Here is a 20,422-nt window from a genome sequence, read left to right on the forward strand (position 1 = left end):
CTCTTTTAAAACACTTGCATTCACTTATCTGGACCCACTGATCTAAAAAAAGTCGAAGTTTAATGCTTTCAAGGACAAGCATTGCAGATAATTGTGGCTCAGTGTTATTTGTTCCTGCAGCAGTTCAGTCTGTCTCCATTTACCAGCCTGTTTTTTAGTAGGATAGGGAAGTGCATCCAGCGAAAGAGGTCCTTCCAACCTCTGCTACTGTTATGACACCTCCCTCATAGCTCCTGCATTAGCTCCTAAAAGCAGCTCAATAGCCTGGAAACTGTTGTTTTGGTTTACCATGTTTGTACCTAGTATTACATTGAACTTCATGTTAGAAGCTAAGACTTATTCAAATGATTTTCAGTAACTAACCCTGTGCCCCACCTAAGGCGTGAAATGCTTTCACAATTGCATACGGGCAAGTTGCCAGGAGGCTCCCTTCTATAGATAGGTTCTGGGCCTACAAAATCGGCCTGCATTACAAACAATGTCATCTCAGGGCTGTGGTGATCTTGGGATTTTTACTTATAGGCCTGATCTTCCAGCCGACATACAATTCAGCATGAGGGGGACTGTGGTCTTAGGCCCAGTTTTGAAGATGAAATAAATAAATATTCTATCTTATGATTCTTCTAGGGTTCAGACACAGGCGTGCTGAAGGCCAAAGTCTATAGCAGACATGGACAAACTACGGACCGCGGGACCGTCCTGCCCGGCCCTCGAGCCCCTGGCCCATCCCCTGCTGTCCCCACTTCTCCACAGCCTCAGCTCACTGTGCCACCCGTGCTCTGGCCCGCCGCTCCTGCCAGGCGGCGCGGTTGGCTCCGGGCGGAGGGGCTGTAAGCTCCTGCCGCTGTGAGTGGCACAGTAAGGGGGCGAGGAGAGGTGGCGCGGTTGGATAGGCGTGGGATGGCCTGTTGGAGGGCAGGGGTGTGGATAGGGCTCGGGGCAGTGGACCCCGGGACGGGGCGGTCAGGGGACAAGGAGCACAGGGGGTTGGATGGGTTGGGGGTTCTGAGGAGGGCAGTCAGCGGGTGGGAAGTGGGAGGGGGGCCAGGCTGTCTGGGGAGGCACAGCCTTCCCTACCCAGTCCTCCATACAGTTTCGCAACCCCAATGTGGCCCTCAGGGCCAAAAAAGTTTGCCCACCCCTGGTCTAGAGGGCTCAAACTGCTCAGCCTGTTCTCTCCCTGCCACATCTGAAGCAGCAGCTCACCAGAAGACAATACTAGTCCTTGAGAGGAGGCAGAGAAAAGAGGACAGTGGTGGTGGGAGTACCACAAAAGATTAAGAAAGCATTCGCTTGGAGATAGGGTGGTCCCTCAACTAATGTAATAGTTCTAGGGTCCCCTTGTTCCTGATTGGGGTAGGGTTGCCAACTGTCTAATCACACACACCCAAACACCCTTGTCCCCGCCCCCTGCTCTGCCCTGCCCTGAGGCCCCGCCCACTCACTCTCCCCCACCTTCTGTTACTTTCACCGGGTTGGGGCAAGGGGTTGGGGTGTGGGAGGTTGAACCTGGGGCGCAGGAGTGTGTGTGGGGTGCAAGCTCTGGAAGACAGTTTGGGTGCAGGAGGGGGCTCAGAGCTGCAGCAGGGGATTAGGGTGCGGGAGGGGGTGTGGGTGCTGACCAGGAGGTACTTACCTCAGGCAGCGGCGCAGGGAGCTAAGGAGGCTCCCTGCCTACCCTAGCTCTGCGCAGCTCCCAGAAGCAACCATCATGTCCAGACCTCGGGGGATGGGGGGGTGGGGGGGGGAGGGAGAGGTAGGGGGCTCCACACTCCCACGCCTCCAAGCGCTGCCCTGCAGTTCCCATTGGATGCAGTTCCTGTCCAATGGGAGCTGCGGAGTCGGTGCTGGAGGTGGGGGGCAGTGCACTGAGACAACCCCCCCAGTCCCACCCCACAAGGGCCACAGGGATGTGCTGGCTGTTTCTGGGAGCGGCACAGGGCCAGGGGTGGCAGGGAACCTGACTTAGTCCCCTGTGCCACCCGAGTTTTAGTCTTAAAATCTCCTGGGTTGGCTTCAGTAGCCTCCAGAAGATAGGGCCTGATTCCGGGAGACTCCTGGCAAAACTGGGAGGGTTGGCAACCCTAGATTGGGGCCACTTCTGCACGATTATTGTACAGACACATAGTAGGGGGCCACCATGAATCAAAAAAAGTGTGTAAATTGAGGGAGACAAGATAAAGGAAAACAAAATAGGTGCTGAATGACATTACCAATACAACACCATCATACATTCTTAGTGATACCACATAGCATTATGGGATGCTTTTACCCCTGGTCTATGAAATTAACTCCAATCATTACCCCTTCCTCAATATCTTCATTAATCTGGAAAAGGGAGTAAAAATATTATAAATGAAGTTTGCAGATACTAAACCAGCAGAGTTGCAAACACTGCTGAGGACCAAGAAACACACAGGACCAAGAGAGGTTGGGAAACTGGGTAGAAAATAATGTAGAAAGATACAAGCAGTACTTCTGGAGAGAATATCAAATATTCATCAAAAAAAAGAGAAAAGTCAATCCTGACAGGAAAACCTAGATGTGATAACAAACAGCATGTTAGACCTGAACTGGCAATGCAATACGTCCGGGGACGTACTAATACAAACTAGTTTCCCCAACATCTCTTGCCCTTTCCCCTTCAATCATTTGGCCCCTGCTGCACCACCTGCCCTTTGAGCCAAATGTGAGGAGTGGCATGAGTGCCTTCCAACTACTGGAACACACTAGATCATGCAACACCTTGGCCATTCATAGTAGTCCAATGAATGAAGGCTGGCAGGTTGTGCATGGAACTGTGGAAGCTCCTGAAGCCAGCATCATGACTGTAGTGAGATAAAGATGTCCAGACAATCAGTTATGTTGCAACTGGGTTTCAATATAGCCTGTTGCAGGTGCTGTAGTCTCCAATTAGGCTTTCCTAGTAAACAGGCATTAGTAATTGCGCAGGAAAGTGGCCTATTTATATGACTCCCCTGAAGCCCTCCTCTTCTCTCCCCAAAAAGAAGAAGAAAATTCAATTTTTGCATAATTTATGCTTGTAAACTTATTTCCTGGATAGTACATCCAAGATCTCTGGATAAGCACACAGGATTAGCAGAAACATCCAGCTAAGCCTATCAGAAGCATAATAATAAACACTGCTATTTAAAAATTGTTGTAATTAGCAACATGAACACACCACTGAGCATTACTCTTGGTGCTTCTAGTTCAGGGGTTCTCGACCCCTCAGAGGTTGCAAGGTTATTACATGGGGGGGGGGGTGTCACGAGCTGTCAGCCTCCACCCCCAAACCCCACTTTGCATCCAGCATTTATAATGGCGTTAAATATATTTAAAAAAAAGTGTTTTTAATTTATAAGGGGGGAGGTCGCACTCAGAGGCTTGCTATGTGAAAGGGGTCACCAATACAAAAGTTTGAGAACCACTGTTCTAGTTACTTTCCAAGTCTTTAGCACATCTGCTTCCAAACACTCTAGCATTGTTCATATTTTGAAGGTTATATTTCAGTCAAAGGCCAGAAATAAACAAACATTTTTAAATGAAAATGTAAGTTTTGTAGAAAACATGAGACCAATGATCTATAGATACAGTGCGCAGAAATTCCATATATGTCCATAGCGTGGGAACTAGAAGCGTGGGGGCCCTCCTCCCGGAGTCACGGCCCTGAACCAGGCTCCAGCTCTACTGGGTGGCGCGAACAGGTGTAAAGGGGGGTGGGCGCAACTCTCCCACTCTAAAAAGTGTTCCAGCACCACTCTATACATCTCTAATTAGAAATATATACTACCAGAGATTTTGAGTGAACACTCCAGTAATAGGCAGACAGAAAGTCTTTGTTGTACAGTGTTCGGAGCTGCCCCATGTTCATATATATTTTTGGTATGAGATACGCATAGGGACAAAGCCTTGAAAGTTCATATCCTTCACATATGGTGCCATTTCCTGCTAGAGGAAACATGGGGAAAAAAGTCAGAGGACCTAAAGCCTAAGCATGAGCAGCATGAATTTTTTTTGGTAGAATCTCCTAGAAAACCGAGTTAGAAGATTTCCCCTCAGCCAAAGGGTTAAGATAAGTATAGTCGAAGAAACATATGCACTAAACTCCTGAGTTCCACCAAATACAGCCATTTTATAGTTCAGATTTCCTAGCATAAACCAAAAAGAAAAGGGAGTACTTGTGGCACCTTAGAGACTAACAAATTTATCTGAGCATAAGGTTTTGTGAGCTACAGCTCACTGTTGCATCCGATGAAGTGAGCTGTAGCTCACGAAAGCTTATGCTCAAATAAATTTGTTAGTCTCTAAGGTGCCACAAGTACTCCTTTTCTTTTTGTGAATCCAGATTAACACAGCTGCTACTCTGAAACCTAGTATAAACCAGGCACAGTGTACACAGGTAGATCCAGGAAAAATAAATAAAATGACTGTTCCAAGGACAACTTGATTGTCTAATAAGAAAGAACAGTTGAGTTTTTGAACCCATATGTAAAATAACTAGGGCTGTCAGTTAATCGCAGTTAACTCACGCAATTAACACAGAAAAATTAATCGTAAGTAAAAAAATTAATCGTGATTAATCAGTTTTAATAGCACTGCTAAATAGAATACCAACTGAAATTTATTATTTTTTTTGTTTTTTTACATATTCAAATATATTGATTTCAATTACACAGAATACAAAGTATACAGTGCCCGCTTTATATTTTTATTCCAAATATTTGCACTGTAAAAGTGATAAAATAAGTTGAATTTTTCAATTCACCTCATACAAGTACTGTAGTGCCATCTCTATCATGAAAGAGCAATTTACGAATGTAGATTTTTTTTTTTGGTTTTGAGTGCAATTATGTAACAAAACAATGTAAAACTTCAGAGCCTATTAGTCCAGTCAGTCCTACTTCTTGTTCAGCCAATTGCTAAGACAAATAAGTTTGTTTACAGTTACGGGAAATAATGCTGCCCACTTATTTACGTCACCTGAAAGTGAGAACAAGCATTTGCATGCCATTTTTGTAGCAGGCATTGCAAGGTATTTATTTGCCAGATATACTAAACATTCATATGCCCCTTCATGCTTCAACTACCTTTCCAGAGGACATGCTTCCATGCTGATGACGCTCATTAAAAAAATATTCTACCATATATTTCATTTTACAGCAGTCTCAGATGATGACCAAGCACATGTTGTTCATTTCAAGAACACTTTCGCTGCAGATTTGACAAAACGCAAAGAAGATACCAATGTGAGATTTCTAAAGATAGCTACAGCACTCAATCCAAGGTTTAAGAATCTAAAGTGTCTTCGAAAATCCGATGAGGAGTGGAGCATGCTTTCAGAAGTCTTAAAAGAGCAACACTCCGATGCAGAAACTACAGAACCCGAACCACCAAATAAATAAATAAATAATCAACCTTCTGCTGGTGGCATCTGACTCAGATAATGAAAATGAACATACGTTGGTCCACACCACTTTGGATCATTACCGAGCAGAACCCGTCATCAGCATGGACGCATGTTTCCTGGAATGGTGGTTGAAGATGAAGGGATATATGACTCTTTAGCGCATCTGGCATTTACATATCTTGCAACACCAGCTACAACAGTGCCATGCCTATATCTGTTCTCATTTTCAGGTGACACTGTAAACAAGAAGCAGGCAGCACAGGACATGGTGGTGATGGGGGACTTCAGCTACCGAGACATCTGTTGGGAAAACAACACATCAGGGCACAGATTATCCAATAACTTCTTGGAATGTATTGGAGACAATTTTTTATTTCAGAAGGTGGAGAAAGCTACTGGGGGAGGCTGTTCTAGATTTGATTTTGATAAACAGGAAGAAACTGGTTGAGAATTTGAAAGTCGTAGGCAGCTTGGGTAAAAGTGATCATGTAATACTAAGAGTTCATGATTCTAAGGAATGGTAGGAGGGAGAACAGCAAAATAAAGACAATAAATTTCAAGAGGGAAGACTTTAGCAAATTAAGGGAGTTGGTAGGTAACATCCCATGGTAAGCAAGTCTAAGGGGAAAAACATTTGGCAGTTTTTTCAAAGAGACATTATTAAGGGCACAAGAGGAAACTATCCCACTGCATAGGAAAGATAGGAAGTATGGCTTAACCAGATCTTCAGTGACCTACGAATCAAAAGAAGAGTCCTACAAAAAGTGGAAACTAGGTCAAATTACAAAGGATAAATATAAAGAAATAAACACAAGTATGTACGGACAAAATTAGAAAGGCCAAGGCACAAAAGAGATCAAAATAGCCAGAGATATAAAGGGTAACAAGAAAACATTCTACAAATATATTAGAAGCAAGAGGTAGGCCCGTTACTCAATTTGGTGGGGAGAATAACAATAGAAAATGTGAAAATGGCAAAGGTGCTTAATGACTTCTTTGTTTCAGTTTTCACCAAGAAGGTTGGTGATGATTTGGACATCTAACATAGTGAATGCCAGGGAAAATGAGGTAAGAACAGAAGAGGCTAAAATAGGGAAAGAACAAGTTAAAAATTACTTGGAAAAATTAGATGTCTTCAAAAGCCACCAGGGCCTGATGAAACGCATCCTAGAATACTCAAGGAGCTGACTGAGGAGATATCTGAGCCGTTAGCGATTATCTTTGAAAAGTCATGGAAGATGGGAGAGATTCCAGAAGACTGCAAAAGGGCAAATATAGTGCCCATCTATAAAAAGGGAAATAAGAACGACCCAGGAAATTACAGACCAGTTAGCTTAACTTCTGTACCCAGAAAGAAAATGGAGCAAATAATTAAGCAATCAATTTGCAAACATCTAGAAGATAATAAAGTGATAAGTAACAGTCAGCATGGATTTGACAAAAACAAATAGTGTCAAACCAACCTGATACCTGTCAAAGAAAGCTAACAAACCTTGTGGATAGACGGTAAGCGGTAGATGTGGTATATCTTGACTTTAATAAAGCTTTTGATACTGTCTCACATGACCATCTCATAAACAAACTAGCAAAATGCAACCTAGATGGAGCTACTATAAGGTGGGTGCAAAACTGGTTGGAAAATCATTCCCAGAGAGTAGTTATCAGTGGTTCACAATCATGCTGAAAGGGAATAATGAGTGGGGTCTTGCAGGGATGAGTTCTGGGTCCGGTTCTGTTCAATATCTTCATCAATGATTTAGATAATGGCAGATGATACCAAGCTGGGAGGGGCTGCAAGTGCTTTGGAGGATAGGATTAAAATTCAAAATGACCTGGACAAACTGGAGAAACGGTCTGAAGTAAATAGGATGAAATTCAATAAGGACAAATGCAAAGTACTCTATTTAGGGAGGAACTATCAGTTGCACATGTACAAAATGGGAAATGACTGCCAAGGAAGGAGTACTGCGGAAAGGGATCTGGGGGTCATAATGGATCACAAGCTAAATATGAGTCAACAGTGTAATGCGGTTGCAAAAAAGCAAACGTCATTCTGGGATGTATTAGCAGGAGCGTTATAAGCAAGACATGAGAAGTATTTTTTCTGCTCTTACTCCGCTTTGATTAGGCTTCAACTGGAGTATCGTGTCCAGTTCTGGGCACCACATTTCAGGAAGGATGTAGACAAATTGGAGAGTGTCTAGAGAAGAGTCACAAAAATGATTAAAGGTCTAGAAAACAAGACCTATGAGGGAAGATTGAAAAAAATTGGGTTTGATTAGTTTGGAAAAGAGAAGACTGAGAAGGGACAACAGTTTTCAAGTCTGTAAAAGGTTGCTACAAGGAGAAGGAAGAAAAATTGTTTTTCTTAACCTCTGAGGATAGGACAAGAAGCAATGGGCTTAAATTGCAGCAAGAGATGTTTAGGCTGAACACTGGGAAAAGCTTCCTGTCAGGGTGGTTAAGCACTGGAATAAATTGCCTAGAGAGGTTGTGGAATCTCCATCATTGGAGATTTTTAAGAGCAGTTTAGACAAACACCTCTCAGGAATGGTCTAGATAATTAGTCCTGCCATGAGTGCAGGGGACTGAACTAGATGACCTCTTGAGTTCCCTTCCAGTTCTATGATTATCTCCTGCAAATGTAAACACACCTGTTTGTCTGAGCGATTGGCTGAACAAGAAGTAGGACTGAGTAGACATGTAGGCTCTGAAGTTTTACATTATTTTACTTTTGAATGCATTTATTTTTTGTACATAATTATACATTTGTAAGTTCAACTTTCATGACAAAGATTGCACTACAGTACTTGTATTAGGTGAATTGAAAAATAATATTTCTTATTTTTTACAGTGCAAATATTTGTAATAAAAAATATAAAGTGAGCACTGTACACTTTATATTCTGTGTTGTAATTGAAATCAATATATTTGAAAATGTAGAAAACATCCAAAAATATTTAACTAGATGGTATTCTATTATTGTTAAACAGTGCAATTAATCACACGATTAATTTTTTTAATCGCTTGACAGCCCTAATAATAACCAAGTGCAGTGTGACATCAATAGGTGCTACTGATTCAGATTGCTCAACACTTCCCACTGCAAAACTATATTTAGTTCCTTATAACTTTACCAAACTTTTACCGTTCAGTCTGAAGTTTTCAATGCCAGATGTCTCTGTCAGATTGAATTTTTTAGAGAATTTCAGATAAAATAGTTCAGCCATTACCAATAACAACAAGGCTAGGATAAAATATGTTTTGCCAGTGTTAAATTCTGGTGACCGTTTCTCCCTAATGCTCTAGTGCACCTAGAAAAGTGATCTAGGACTTGATATGTGGCACAAGGACACATGGATATGCCTTTTGTTGTCCCCATGAAATTCTCCCAAATTTGGCCAAGTTATAAGATTTTGGGGGAAAAATCCAAAGTTTGCACACAGAGACTTCAATTTTAGTAGCTAAAAATCTCAGAAGATTCCATCCTCATTGAGCATGCTGAACCACAGTTTCCACTGCAAATACACAGAGCATGCCCCAGCCCATGGCCACACAAACAAAGCCAGATTTGTCCATTAATTGCTGCTCTGGGCAGGACTAGGCACTGGAACAGAGTCAGTTTCCCATGCTCCCAGTGACACTGCTACACACACCCCCCTCCCGCCCCTGCTAGTACCTGGGCGGGCATCTGATTGAAATGCAGAGGGGAGGGAAAAAGTAGGTTAGTACGAGCCTTGTGAGACTGTGACTGGAGGAAGGGGGGAGAAACTGAGACTGGGACTGGCTTGGGTGGGTGGTGGAAAGAGAAAGAAAGAGAGGAAGCAGAGATAACAGACTCAGAGCCAGTGGGCATGGAGGGACTGGGACCAGGAACTGGTGACGGAAGAACATAGAAATCATACAAGAAGCTGGGGGAGGGGACAATGGGACTGGCTGGGCAAGGAAACTAGAACTGAGAGTCAATGTGAAGGAATGGGGACAGGAGAAAGGGAGACAGATCTAACAAGAAGCTGGGGCACAGGGGGAGAACAGGGACCAATAGGGCAAAGACACTGGGATAAGGAGCTGGGGGTAGAGAAAACAGACAGATTAGATAAGAAGCTGGAAGGGGGAAAACAGGACTGGCTTGGCAAGGAAACAGACTGGGATGAGAAGCTTGTGCATATGCATTATGATATAGTCTTTAATTACATGATCGCATTTTATTTTTCATCACAAGACTCCTGCCTCATTCAGGGCACAAGATGGATGATGCTCATTAATAAACTACTTGAACAACAATGAAAAATGAAAATGTTAATGTGTGGCCCTAGGCATTTTTACTTCATGGTACTCAAACCCTGCCCCGAAGACAGAATTATTAGTTTCTTCATAGACTTTTCTATGGTACTCACCACTATAGTATCCAAACATTCATACAACACTCCTGTGAGTTGAAGGATTATAATAATACAATAAGGAGCTGAGGCACAGAGATTAAAGTTTCCAATGATTTTGGACCTGATTTTTCAGAGTATTTGGCATTATATAGCACTTATGATCAAAATGCACCTCCCATTAGCTCAGAATACTGTCTTCTTCCCCAGCTATTCAGTTTTGCCAACTACACTAACTTACTTTTATTTCTGGAAATTAAAGAGATACATTATCAATATATAGGCTTGGCAGATATCCCAACAGATATCAATATTTATTTTAAAACATTTTCTCTCTTTTTCTCTATTTAAATTTTCACATTTGTGGGAAGTTATGGCAGGCTCAGACAATTATTTAATGAAAACAGATGTTGAGATTCAAATAGTTAAAGCTTTATAGCCATTAAAACTCAAACTGTCAACATCACATGTCAAGATATACATAGTAAATAACCTTATACCAAACTCTAAGTTCAAGAAGCACTTTTCTTACTTTGCTTATCTATGAATAATCATCATCAATGAAAATATTTTTCCATCAGTTTGTGTGTGTATGGTGAAAGACATTTACCAATAAAAATCTAACCCTTCCAAGCCTACCAATGTAGTATTTGGCACATCCATATTTGATGGCAACACCTTACTGAAGCGGATAAGTGTAGAGGTAGAGATGGTTTCCAACATTATCTTCCCATTAAGTGAAAATATCTTCCAAAGGTCCGGACCAACATCCTGTACTGTAGAGATCCATTACTGAAAATAAGGTCAGAATGTCTACTCCAATACTCAGCATTTTAATTTAGTGAATTAGGGCACTAAACAGAGCTTCATGGTCTAAGTTATCTTCTAAATAAAAAATAATCCCCTTTGTATTCTTAAGGACCTGGAGTTTACAACTGTATTCCTGGTTGTAATCCTTCACTTCATTTCACCACTTGTGATGCATCTTAATAGCTGGATAAACACAGGTTTGCTGAGTGCCTTCCTCTTTTGCCACACTTGGATTATACAGTTGATTTCTACTTGAATCCTCCATGATGGTTCAGTCTACTGATCAACCGTCTCAAAAGCTCCTCCCTACCTAGCTTCCAGCTATCACAACCTACCTGATTCCCCCCTCCCACAAACACTAGAATTCATCTCCATGCTGCCGGACCACCCCATCCTTCCCATCAAGGTTAAGCCTCATACCTTCTTCTACATATTCAGCCCTACTCTCTCGCAAGTGGGCAAGAGCACCAGTGCCTTCCTAGCTCTCTAGGAAATTAGTATACTTACAGCAAAAAAACACCAACACAAACCTACTGCTGCCTGCCTTATTGCCATAATCCTCCTAATTTCCTCTAGATCCCCTAACCAGCTGCAACTAACCTAATCCTCCTCCTCCTCTCCCTGCTGCTAAAACCCAATTCACCCAGCCCACTGCCCTGATGAAATTAAAGTTGTGACTAATGTGCAGGTGAGGAGAATAAAATGGCATCTGTATTCACTAGAATTTGTGATGCCAAATAATCTCTACTACAATCAGCACTCAAAACCACAAAACCAATGCCTGATAGTGGCTAATCAAAACGACAGCAATTCAGTGACTGGCATATATACACCATTCCTACAATTTCTCCCTCTCCCCAACAATAGGTTTGTTTTGATTTTTTGTTTTGTTTTTTAAATGAATGGTGTTGAAGTAGGTTCCCTTTGCTATTTTTAGCAGACGTGCCAAGGGAAGTACATTTTAGTGTACTGACATTTCATCCATGGCCTTTAAGCCTTAAATTGGTCGGAAGAGGCTCTTCTCTTAGGTTTGAAACAGACTTCACAATATTTGACAACAATGCAGCAGTTATCCCAGGAACAAGATGGCAATTTAAAATAGAAGACAGTCAAGTCTACTTCTTCACTAGTAGCCAAGGTAAGCAGGAAAGACATTGCAGGTCCTTTGAAGGGAGTGACATTAATAGGACTGGACTCTGGGTACAAACACTGGCCCTGAACATGCTCTCACTAATTTTGATGGTATAGGTTCTAGCACTAACTCTCAGATCTCTCAGTAAGTCCCAGACACTGAAGCTCCTACTGTATTGATACTATTATTGTTTTGATACTATTATTACAGTGAACTTGTTAGACACTTTTGTGCTTCTCTGGTACTCTGTTGGATAGCAAAGTAGCTCATTTACAATAAAGGGGGCACACCACAGCACCAGGGTAGTAGCTATCTATTTTCTCTGGCTTAAATTCTATTTTGGCTTCTTTTAAATTACACTAGAGTAACTGATTAATAGGACTGGTCCAATAACTATTCTATTTCATACTGAACTGAAAAGACATCTTGTAAACCTAATCTGTACAAATAACATGTGATTTCTAGGCTATTCATTAGCTCAGATGTACGTGCTGCAGTCAAAAGATTTCTGCAAATCTCTTGTGCCATTTGCTGCTGTCTCCTCATTGTTAAAGAGCCTGCTAAACTTGCTTATTTACCTATTTAGAGATTGCACTGAATGGCTGCTTAACAAATAAATTCCACTTACCTTTATCTCAGGCTCTTTTTCACATTCTTCTATATACAAGTCATATAGCTTTTGAAATACAGATTTTCTGAAATTAAGGAAAATGTTAACATAAAAATTGTGTTAAATCAATACAATAAAAAGTTAAATATTGAAATATTTGCTACCTTCCACTGGATAAATATTTTCGTTTGGGAGGTCTCTGACGGGCACTTTCAATGACATACTGCAAGAGAAAGGTGCATGAAACTCAACAGTTCTATCAATGTACAAGTTACTTTAAGAGCCTTAATATCATTAAAGCAAAATTTAGGTTACAGTAGTTATTCTGTGTTACACAGACAACAACATGTCAAACTGTAGTTCTTTAAACAGAGTAAATACTCTCACTTCTAAAGTGGTCTATAGGAATGGTAGTTACAAAGGAGTGCTTAATTCCAACCACCAGCTAACAAAGGAGTTATTTCACAGCTAAAATTAAAACAAAGTGGTGTGTTTCATGATTCTCACTATCACAGTTAAGAAGTAGTTTCTGAAGTCTATGACACTTCATGCCAACATTTTATATTTACAGTAAAACAACCTTAAAGAAACCTGAAATTTCACTGTATTTCAACCAAGACAATTGTAACATTCAGATATAATGCTGTTGCCCTGGTACAGCTCACTACCTTTGAACACAGCCAACTGTGTTTTAGAAGGCCTACTTTGTTCCTGTGTTTCTCTAACATTTTTTAGAAAAAAGAAAAGGAGTACTTGTGGCTCCTTAGAGACTAACAAAATTATTTGAGCATAAGCTTTCGTGAGCTTATGAAGTGAGTCCCATGAAGTGAGCTGTAGCTCACGAAAGCTTATGCTCAAATAAATTTGTTAAGTCTCTAAGGTGCCACAAGTACTCCTTTTCTTTTTGCGAATACAGACTAACACGGCTGCTACTCTGAAACCATTTTTTAGAAAGCAGGTTAATTCTAAACAAATGCAAGATGCATACAATATTTTAATAAGTGTTAGTTAAGACACTCTCAGGTCAAATTTAGCCCTTGATTTAGCTTTTACATAGACAAGTTTCACAAAATCCAAAGTCTGGAGGAAACATTTCCATTCTTGACAGAGTGCTGATTGATCATTTGGTTTATTTTACATAGAGACAGGTTCTCCCTCTTCCCCCCCCCCAATAGTTTGAATTTAGTATTATACAGTGTAGGAGAACCTGCATGTGAAAAAATGACTGATATATTCTTTGTTGGCTGTGGGATGACTGAAGTTGCTCACACTAGATTTAGGTACACTATATGAATAGCAGCCTTGTAGGATTCTACTTGACCAGGCTACATAATTGTTTTAAAAACAGGAAAATAAAGTCTTAAATGTTTTCATCATGGGAAAGACCAAGCAAGTAGATTGTGTGCATGGGCTGGTAGTTTTAGTGACAATTTTGCAAAGCTAGTGTTCTATACATAGTTTATACAAAAACACCTTCATGTAATATAAATGCACAAAATGTAAACAGACATTTAAATTTAAGCCTGATATATTATTTACATATCAATAGGCAACTTAGCTACTCCTTACCTCTGCACGATCCAATGCCAGTTCTAAAGCTTGTTGCTGCAAAAATTATAAACAGCTTTCTTAGAAAATGTGTTAACTGATGAAAACCTTGTACTGTAACAATCACCCCAAACTCTATGACTAGGACTCAAAGTAGTATTAGTTTGTTATTTTTACAGGACTAACTGATCAAATGTAGGATTCTTTGGCACGTATAGAATTCTACCAATAAAGTAAGCACTCTGTTGAACTGTGTTAACAGTAATTAACTCCACTACAGGATTTGTGTAGATATGACTAGATTATTAAGTGTTAGAAGGACAGTGATGCCGAACTGTAAGGTGGGCAATACCAAGTTTTAATTAAAACTAATTTTTTTTAAAAATTGAGAAAAAATGGGTAGGCAAGACTATTCTTTGCCCTCACCCTGGCTGTCAATGCAACCTCTTTCAGCACAACTGCCCGCTTGCATCTATTGCGTCAGGAAGAGTAGCACTAGTGGGATAAAGGATGTGTGCGTGTGAGAAAGACTTAGTAACAACTAACTGTAAAGTAGAGTTGTCTTGAATCAAAGCTCACAGCCACCGATACCAAAGAGTATGCATTAAAGTAGGTCATCTTCCTATGAGATGGGAAATGAAGACCCAAACCTCCAACACTCAAACTCATTACATTACACTTCTCCCATCAACATGGAGACACTACGCAGAAGTGGTCTAGGCCCCTTCCCCAGACATACAAGCAGCTATTTGGTCAAAATCTGAGTTTTGGCAGAGTTTCTCCTCAAAGATTCCCTTTGAGATGGGCTGAAGAGTATGTCAGAGCCCATGACTGCATACTGAACTCAAAGTCCTGCAAATTGTTCATAACATCTGATAGCAGAATTCACTGGATAATACTTACTGTAGCTGATTTACAGAATCATAAAAATGTAGGGCTGGAAGGGACCTCGAGAAGTCATAGCAACCCTAGACCATCCCTAACAGATGTTTGTTTAACTTGTTTTTTAAAAGCTTTCAATGATGGGGACTCCATGACCACCCTTGGAAGCCTATTCCAGAGCTTAACTACTCTTATAGTTAGAAAAATTTTCCTAATATCTAACCTAAGTCACCCTTGCTGCAGATTAAGCTCCTTACTTCTTGTTCTACACTTAGAGGACATGAAGAGCAATTGATCACTGTCCTCTTTATAACAGCCCTTAACATATGGGAAGACTTATCAGTTCGTCCCTCAGTCTTCTTTTCTCAAGACTAAACATTCCCAGTTTTTTCAACCTGTCCTTGTAGGTCAGGTTTTCTAAACCTTTTATATTTCTGTTGCTCTCCTGTGGACTCTTTCCCATTTGTTCACATACTTCCTAAATTGTGGTACACAGAATTGGACACAGTTCTCCAGCTGGAGCCTCACCAGTCCTGAGTAGAGTGGGACAATTATCTCCTCTGTTGTACATACAACACTCCTGTGAATACATCTCAGAATCACATTAGTCTTTTTTGCAGCTGCAGCACACTGATGACTCGTATTCAGTTGGTTCACTAGAACCCTCAGATCCTTTTCAGCAATGCTATAACCTAGACAGTTATTCCCCATTTTGTAGTTGTGCATTAGGAAGGAAAAATCAAAGAGAAGTACTTTGCACTTGTCTTTACGGAATTTAATCTTTTTCGATTCGGACCAATTCTCCAATTGGTCAAGGTCATTTTGATTTTTTAAGCCTGTCCTCCAAAGTGCTTGCAACCCCTCCCAGCTTGGTATAATCTGCAGATTTTGTAAGCATACTCTCTACTCCATTATCCACATCATTAATGGAAAATATTGACTAGTACCAGACTCAGGACTGGTCCCTGAGACCCCCATTAGAAACACATTCCCAATTTGACAGCAAACCATTAATAACTATTCTGAGTATGGTTTTTCAGCCAGATGTGCACCCACATTATAGTAATTTCATCTAGACTACATTTCCCTAGTTTGCTTATGAGAATTTCATGTGGAATGGTGTCAAAAACCTTACTAAAAATCAAGGTACATCATCTCTACTGCTTCCCCCCTACCCAGTAAATCAGTAATCCAATCAAGGAAGGAAATTAAGATGGTTTTGCATGATTTGTTCTTGACGAATCCATGCCAACGCCTCTATTCCCCTATTATCCTCCAGGTGTTTACAAATTGATTTTTAATAATTTGCTACAGTATCTTTCTAGGTGTTGAAGTCAGGCTGACTGGTCTATAATTCCCTGGGTCTTCCTTGTTCTCCTTTTTCAAGATAGGTACTATGTTCGCCCTTCTCCAGTCTTCTGGGACTTCTCCGATTCTCCAAGAGGTCTCGGAGATAACTGCTCATGACTCCAAGATTGCTTCAGCTAGTGCCATAAGTGAGCTAGGATGAATTTTATCAAGCCCTGCTGAGTTGAATACATCTAAATATTCTTTACCCTGCTCCTTCCCTGTTTTGGCTTGCATTCTTTCCCCTCACTGCGAATATTAATTATGTTGAATACCTGCTCATCATTAATCCTTTTAGTGAAGTCTGAAACAAAACATGCATTAAGCACTTCAGCTTTCTTGATGCCATCAGTTATTAGCTCTTCTTCTAGGGCCGGATTAACATTTTGTGGGCCCCCCACAGTGGCCCCACTCTGCCCAGCCCAAAGCAAGGGCACTCTTTACAAAGTGGCAGCTGCCAGACACACACTGGTCCACCCGGCGCTGCGAGCGTGCCCCTTCCCCTTGGGGGTGGTCCTGTACTACACTGCCCCCGCCTTGTCCCCCAATCCTCTATGCCCAGTGTCCATCCCTGCCACCTACCCGCTCCCACAGATCCCTATGGACAGAATCCCCCGCTGAGATCCCTCACAGATCCCTGCGCTCAGTGCCGTTCTGACCCACTATGCCCAGCGCTCCCCTACCGAGATACCCCACCACCACAATTGCACAGTGCCCTGCACATCACCACCCCCGCCCACAGAGCTCACCACTACTCAGTGCCCCAACACAGACCACCCCACCTTCCAGTGCCCCCCCCATCCCATCTACGCCCAACACCCAAAACACATAACCCCTTTCACCCCCCACTACTCAGCCCCCCCCCCGCACCCTGTCCCTTGTTTGCACTTACTGGCCCCGCCTGGAGGTGACCGTGTCCGCCGGGCTCAGCCGGCAGCACGGGGATCACTATGGCCCCTCTGGAGTGGCACCATCAGCCAGGCTGGAGCAGGAGTGGGGCCTGCCCAGGCCGGGCTCACTCAGGACACCACTTGCCTGGCAGGGCCTACCTGAGCCCCCCGCACTACCCTCTCCACCCCTATTAGCTGAGACCAGCCTAGCCTTTGCACTGGTCCAAGGCGGCTCAGCTCCAGTGAGGTGGGCAGGGTCCCACAGGTGGTGGGCAGCAGAGACCGCTTGGAGCTGAAGCTGCACTGGAGATCAGGGTAGATCCCCCAAGATGAGACCCCCCAAGAGCCTGCCCAGTCTGGCTGGGGCCAGCAGCCATGCCCAGTCTGCATGGCAGAGCCCAGCTGCTGGGCGGCAAGCTCCCTACAGGTGAGCGGGACCTGCTGGCTGGTAGCTGCTCACACAGCAAGGCCTGGGTACTGGACTGCCCCAGGTGAGAGGCCAGACCTGGCTGCGTGGATGGGTTAGAAGGATCCATCATGGGCCCCCTCCCAGTGTGGGCCTGGTGGCATTTTGTATCTGCGCAGGGCTCTAAAAATACTCTCTCTCTCAAGTCCCAGGGAAGAATGTCCATACAAGTTCCCTCCAGAGCTGAGCAAACATATGATTTCATCATGTTAGTGCAGTGCACAGGAAGAGAAACTGGCTAGAGACAGAGTGCTGTAAAAGATAAAATACTTCCCCCCACCTAATCTTTCAGTGACAGTAACCTTAGAAATTACTTGTAACAATAGTAGGTATGAAGTTTTCAGATAGAAGCCTGACTTTCAAACTGATGCTGTGCCTTTCAACTGTGGAAACCACTGCTACAAATCATTGAGACAGAAAGTAACAGGATTCAAGATATTTAGACATTAAGTATTTATATGAATAATACAGAGTGTTATACTTTTTAGGATAGACGTGCATAAGGGAGATCAATCCACAGGCTTTTAGGTATAACTCATCCACTGACTGCTTGACATTAAGAAAATACCCTATAGGCATGTTACTGCCTAACTGCCCACTACAGATATGTGAGTAGGGCTTACACATTCCTCTGAATCATCTAGTACTGACCACTGTTGGAGACAAGACACAAGAACGGATTTATATGACAATTCCTATATTCTATCAGCAGTGACTAAATGATTTAGGCGCAGCATTCACAAGCTCCACAGAGAGCCCCACCATCAACTAGAGACTGTTGGAGTGTTAAGTCACATTTCTGAGGATGTCAGAGACACAAAGGACTTTTCTTTCTCCACCTTCATCTGCCAAATACCCACCACCCTAAAGACAAAGGAGTTATGAAAAACATGACGTGAATTGTATCTTACCATTGTAGTTGAAGCCAGGTGTTCAAATGGCAGATGAAATATTTAGGAGTTTTGGTGCAGTAGGCAAACAGTCATATTTTTAGAGTCACACGAGGTACTGTAAAGTTGGGGGGAAGGAAAGAAATACAATCACCAACTGTGTTAAACAAGCACTATAATTATTTAAACTGGATGTTTTAATGGCAGATTATATTGATTTATATAGCATCTTTCATCCACTAATACAGAAGTCACCACTGAATACTGTTATATCCTGCAAGTGAAGCATAGCCATTCTACATCAACACCATTAGCCAGGAAAAGGAAAATAAACTTAACCAAAAGAAATTACAGGGCCAAATGCCATTACCCATACCTGTGAGGTCTTGGCACAATATCAATATCACCAATGTCTCTGATAGGTACAGTAAAATTGAATATTTAATGACATTAAGTGGTCAGAACATTTATTTTATGTATCAAAGAGCCAGTACTGATGGCTTTGATTTTATATATTATTTGAAGGACAGCAGCTCCACCAACTACACCTCCTTGCACCATTTTGAGTGTTAGTTCAGTAATGACTTAGGGTAAAGACTGCCAACTACTGAGGTGTTAACAATTTTACTCAGCACCTGGGTGGTCCTCAGACATTCTTCATTCAGCTATTAACCAAGTAAGTCCTGCACTGTTTCACTTTTAAATTCAACTAGATAAAGACATTTCAGTTTCTTTAATACAATTACTTAAATATCAAGATTTAAATCCCAATCATGCTCCATTCCCTTTCAGCCTCTCTCTCAATGGAAGGAGACTTGAAAGTCAAAGAGATCAGTTTTACTTTTGGTTCTTAATGTTACATTTCAAACACTGCAGGGGAGCAGTTTAACCATTTCCAGCGGGTTTTATTTTGAAATGTGGAAACGTTCCTACTAGTTTTAGGTTCTATAAAGCTTTTTAATACACATTTTAAATGACAGATTATGTTTAAATTGACAAGTAGGTCTCTCTCTGCTATTAGCTATATGCTAGCCAACCTCTTTCCTTAGAAACCTGTTCAGCCTTTTTGTTTGGTTGGTTGGTTTTGGTCCCAATTCCAGGGACACACTGTGGTACTGGTAAGTGACGCTGCGTCTCCAACAAGGAGACTACAGCTCTGGCCTTTCGTTACTGGCCAGGATGTGCTAAGCGCTTTCCAAGCCAGCGAAAGCACCATCCCCGGCCTAGAGACCCTGCAACCCACAGCCAGGCAGAGGTGAGGAGGGCCGAGATCACGGCAGAGCGGATTGGCCACACGCGGCGCTGGATCCGCCGGATTGCCGGCGGGCTGACAGGGGCGCTGGGAGGGGCAGGACGACGGGATCGCGGGCGGGGAGAGGGATCCAGGCAGGTTTAACCCAGGCCTTGCCAGGGTCCCGGGGGGAGGGGAAAGGGGGCGGCCACCACTGACAGCGCCGCCGTTGGCAGGAATCGGAGGGAGCCGCAGATCCCAGCCGGGAGAGCGATGAGAGCCGCCCCGACAGCACGGGGAGGGCCGGGGCGGGCCCAGGCGACACACCAGCCGCGGAGAGGCCGGGGCGGGAGGCCCCAGCGGCCCGGCCCAGGGGGAAGTCGCCGGCCGGAAGGGCACCGCGGAGGGTTATAATCGACCTCGCCCCCAGTGCTGGACACAAGCACCCCAGCCCCCTTTACCTGCCAGCCTCATGTCGGGTCCTGCCCCCCACACAGCTGCCGCCACCGCGTCCCTTTCATCCGCCCCCCCCCACCCGCTCCTCCTCCAGTCCCGCGGCACCGCGGCTGCTCCCGCCCCAGAACTTCCGAGCGCGGCCCGGAAGGGGCGGGAAGAGTTACCCTAGAGACGGGACAAGGGTGGGGGCCGATTCTGCCGGGTTGCCATGGTGAGCAAGCCGGGTGTGGAGCCCCCGCAGCGGCCGGGGGCGGGAATCCGCGGGCGGGGGTGGTTCAGGGCTGAGGCAGTTCTGGGCCCGTCCCCGGTATCCCTACACGTGCATCCAGCCTGACCCCTGCAGCCTCCCAGCATCTCCCACCGTGGTTCCC

At 43.2% G+C, this 20,422-nt stretch overlaps 1 protein-coding gene across 26 annotated transcripts in view; it reads right to left on the bottom strand.

Moving 5' to 3' along the window:
- SUPT20H (SPT20 homolog, SAGA complex component) overlaps window positions 1–20,121 on the bottom strand; it is a 63,001-nt gene extending 42,880 nt beyond the window's left edge. For 22 of the 26 annotated variants that reach the window (XR_013345181.1, XR_013345178.1, XM_077810608.1 and 19 more), the window contains exons 1-5: window positions 20,057–20,121; window positions 18,386–18,482; window positions 13,911–13,946; window positions 12,506–12,564; window positions 12,360–12,426 (exon numbers count right to left, since the gene is read on the bottom strand). Coding sequence is in view for 20 of the 26 variants with exons in the window: in XM_077810608.1 (XP_077666734.1) it covers window positions 12,360–12,426; window positions 12,506–12,564; window positions 13,911–13,946; window positions 18,386–18,388 (165 nt within the window). In the remaining 6 variants the exon portion in view is untranslated. Of the gene's footprint in view, window positions 1–12,359; window positions 12,427–12,505; window positions 12,567–13,910; window positions 13,947–18,385; window positions 18,483–20,056 lie in introns of those variants that run through there. The other 4 variants (XM_077810507.1, XM_077810498.1, XM_077810516.1 and 1 more) reach the window with 2 other exon arrangements.
- Window positions 20,122–20,422: the final 301 nt, after the last annotated feature.

The sequence above is a fragment of the Eretmochelys imbricata genome, chromosome 1 (genome assembly GCF_965152235.1).
Source record: "Eretmochelys imbricata isolate rEreImb1 chromosome 1, rEreImb1.hap1, whole genome shotgun sequence".
NCBI classification, from domain to species: domain Eukaryota; kingdom Metazoa; phylum Chordata; order Testudines; family Cheloniidae; genus Eretmochelys; species Eretmochelys imbricata.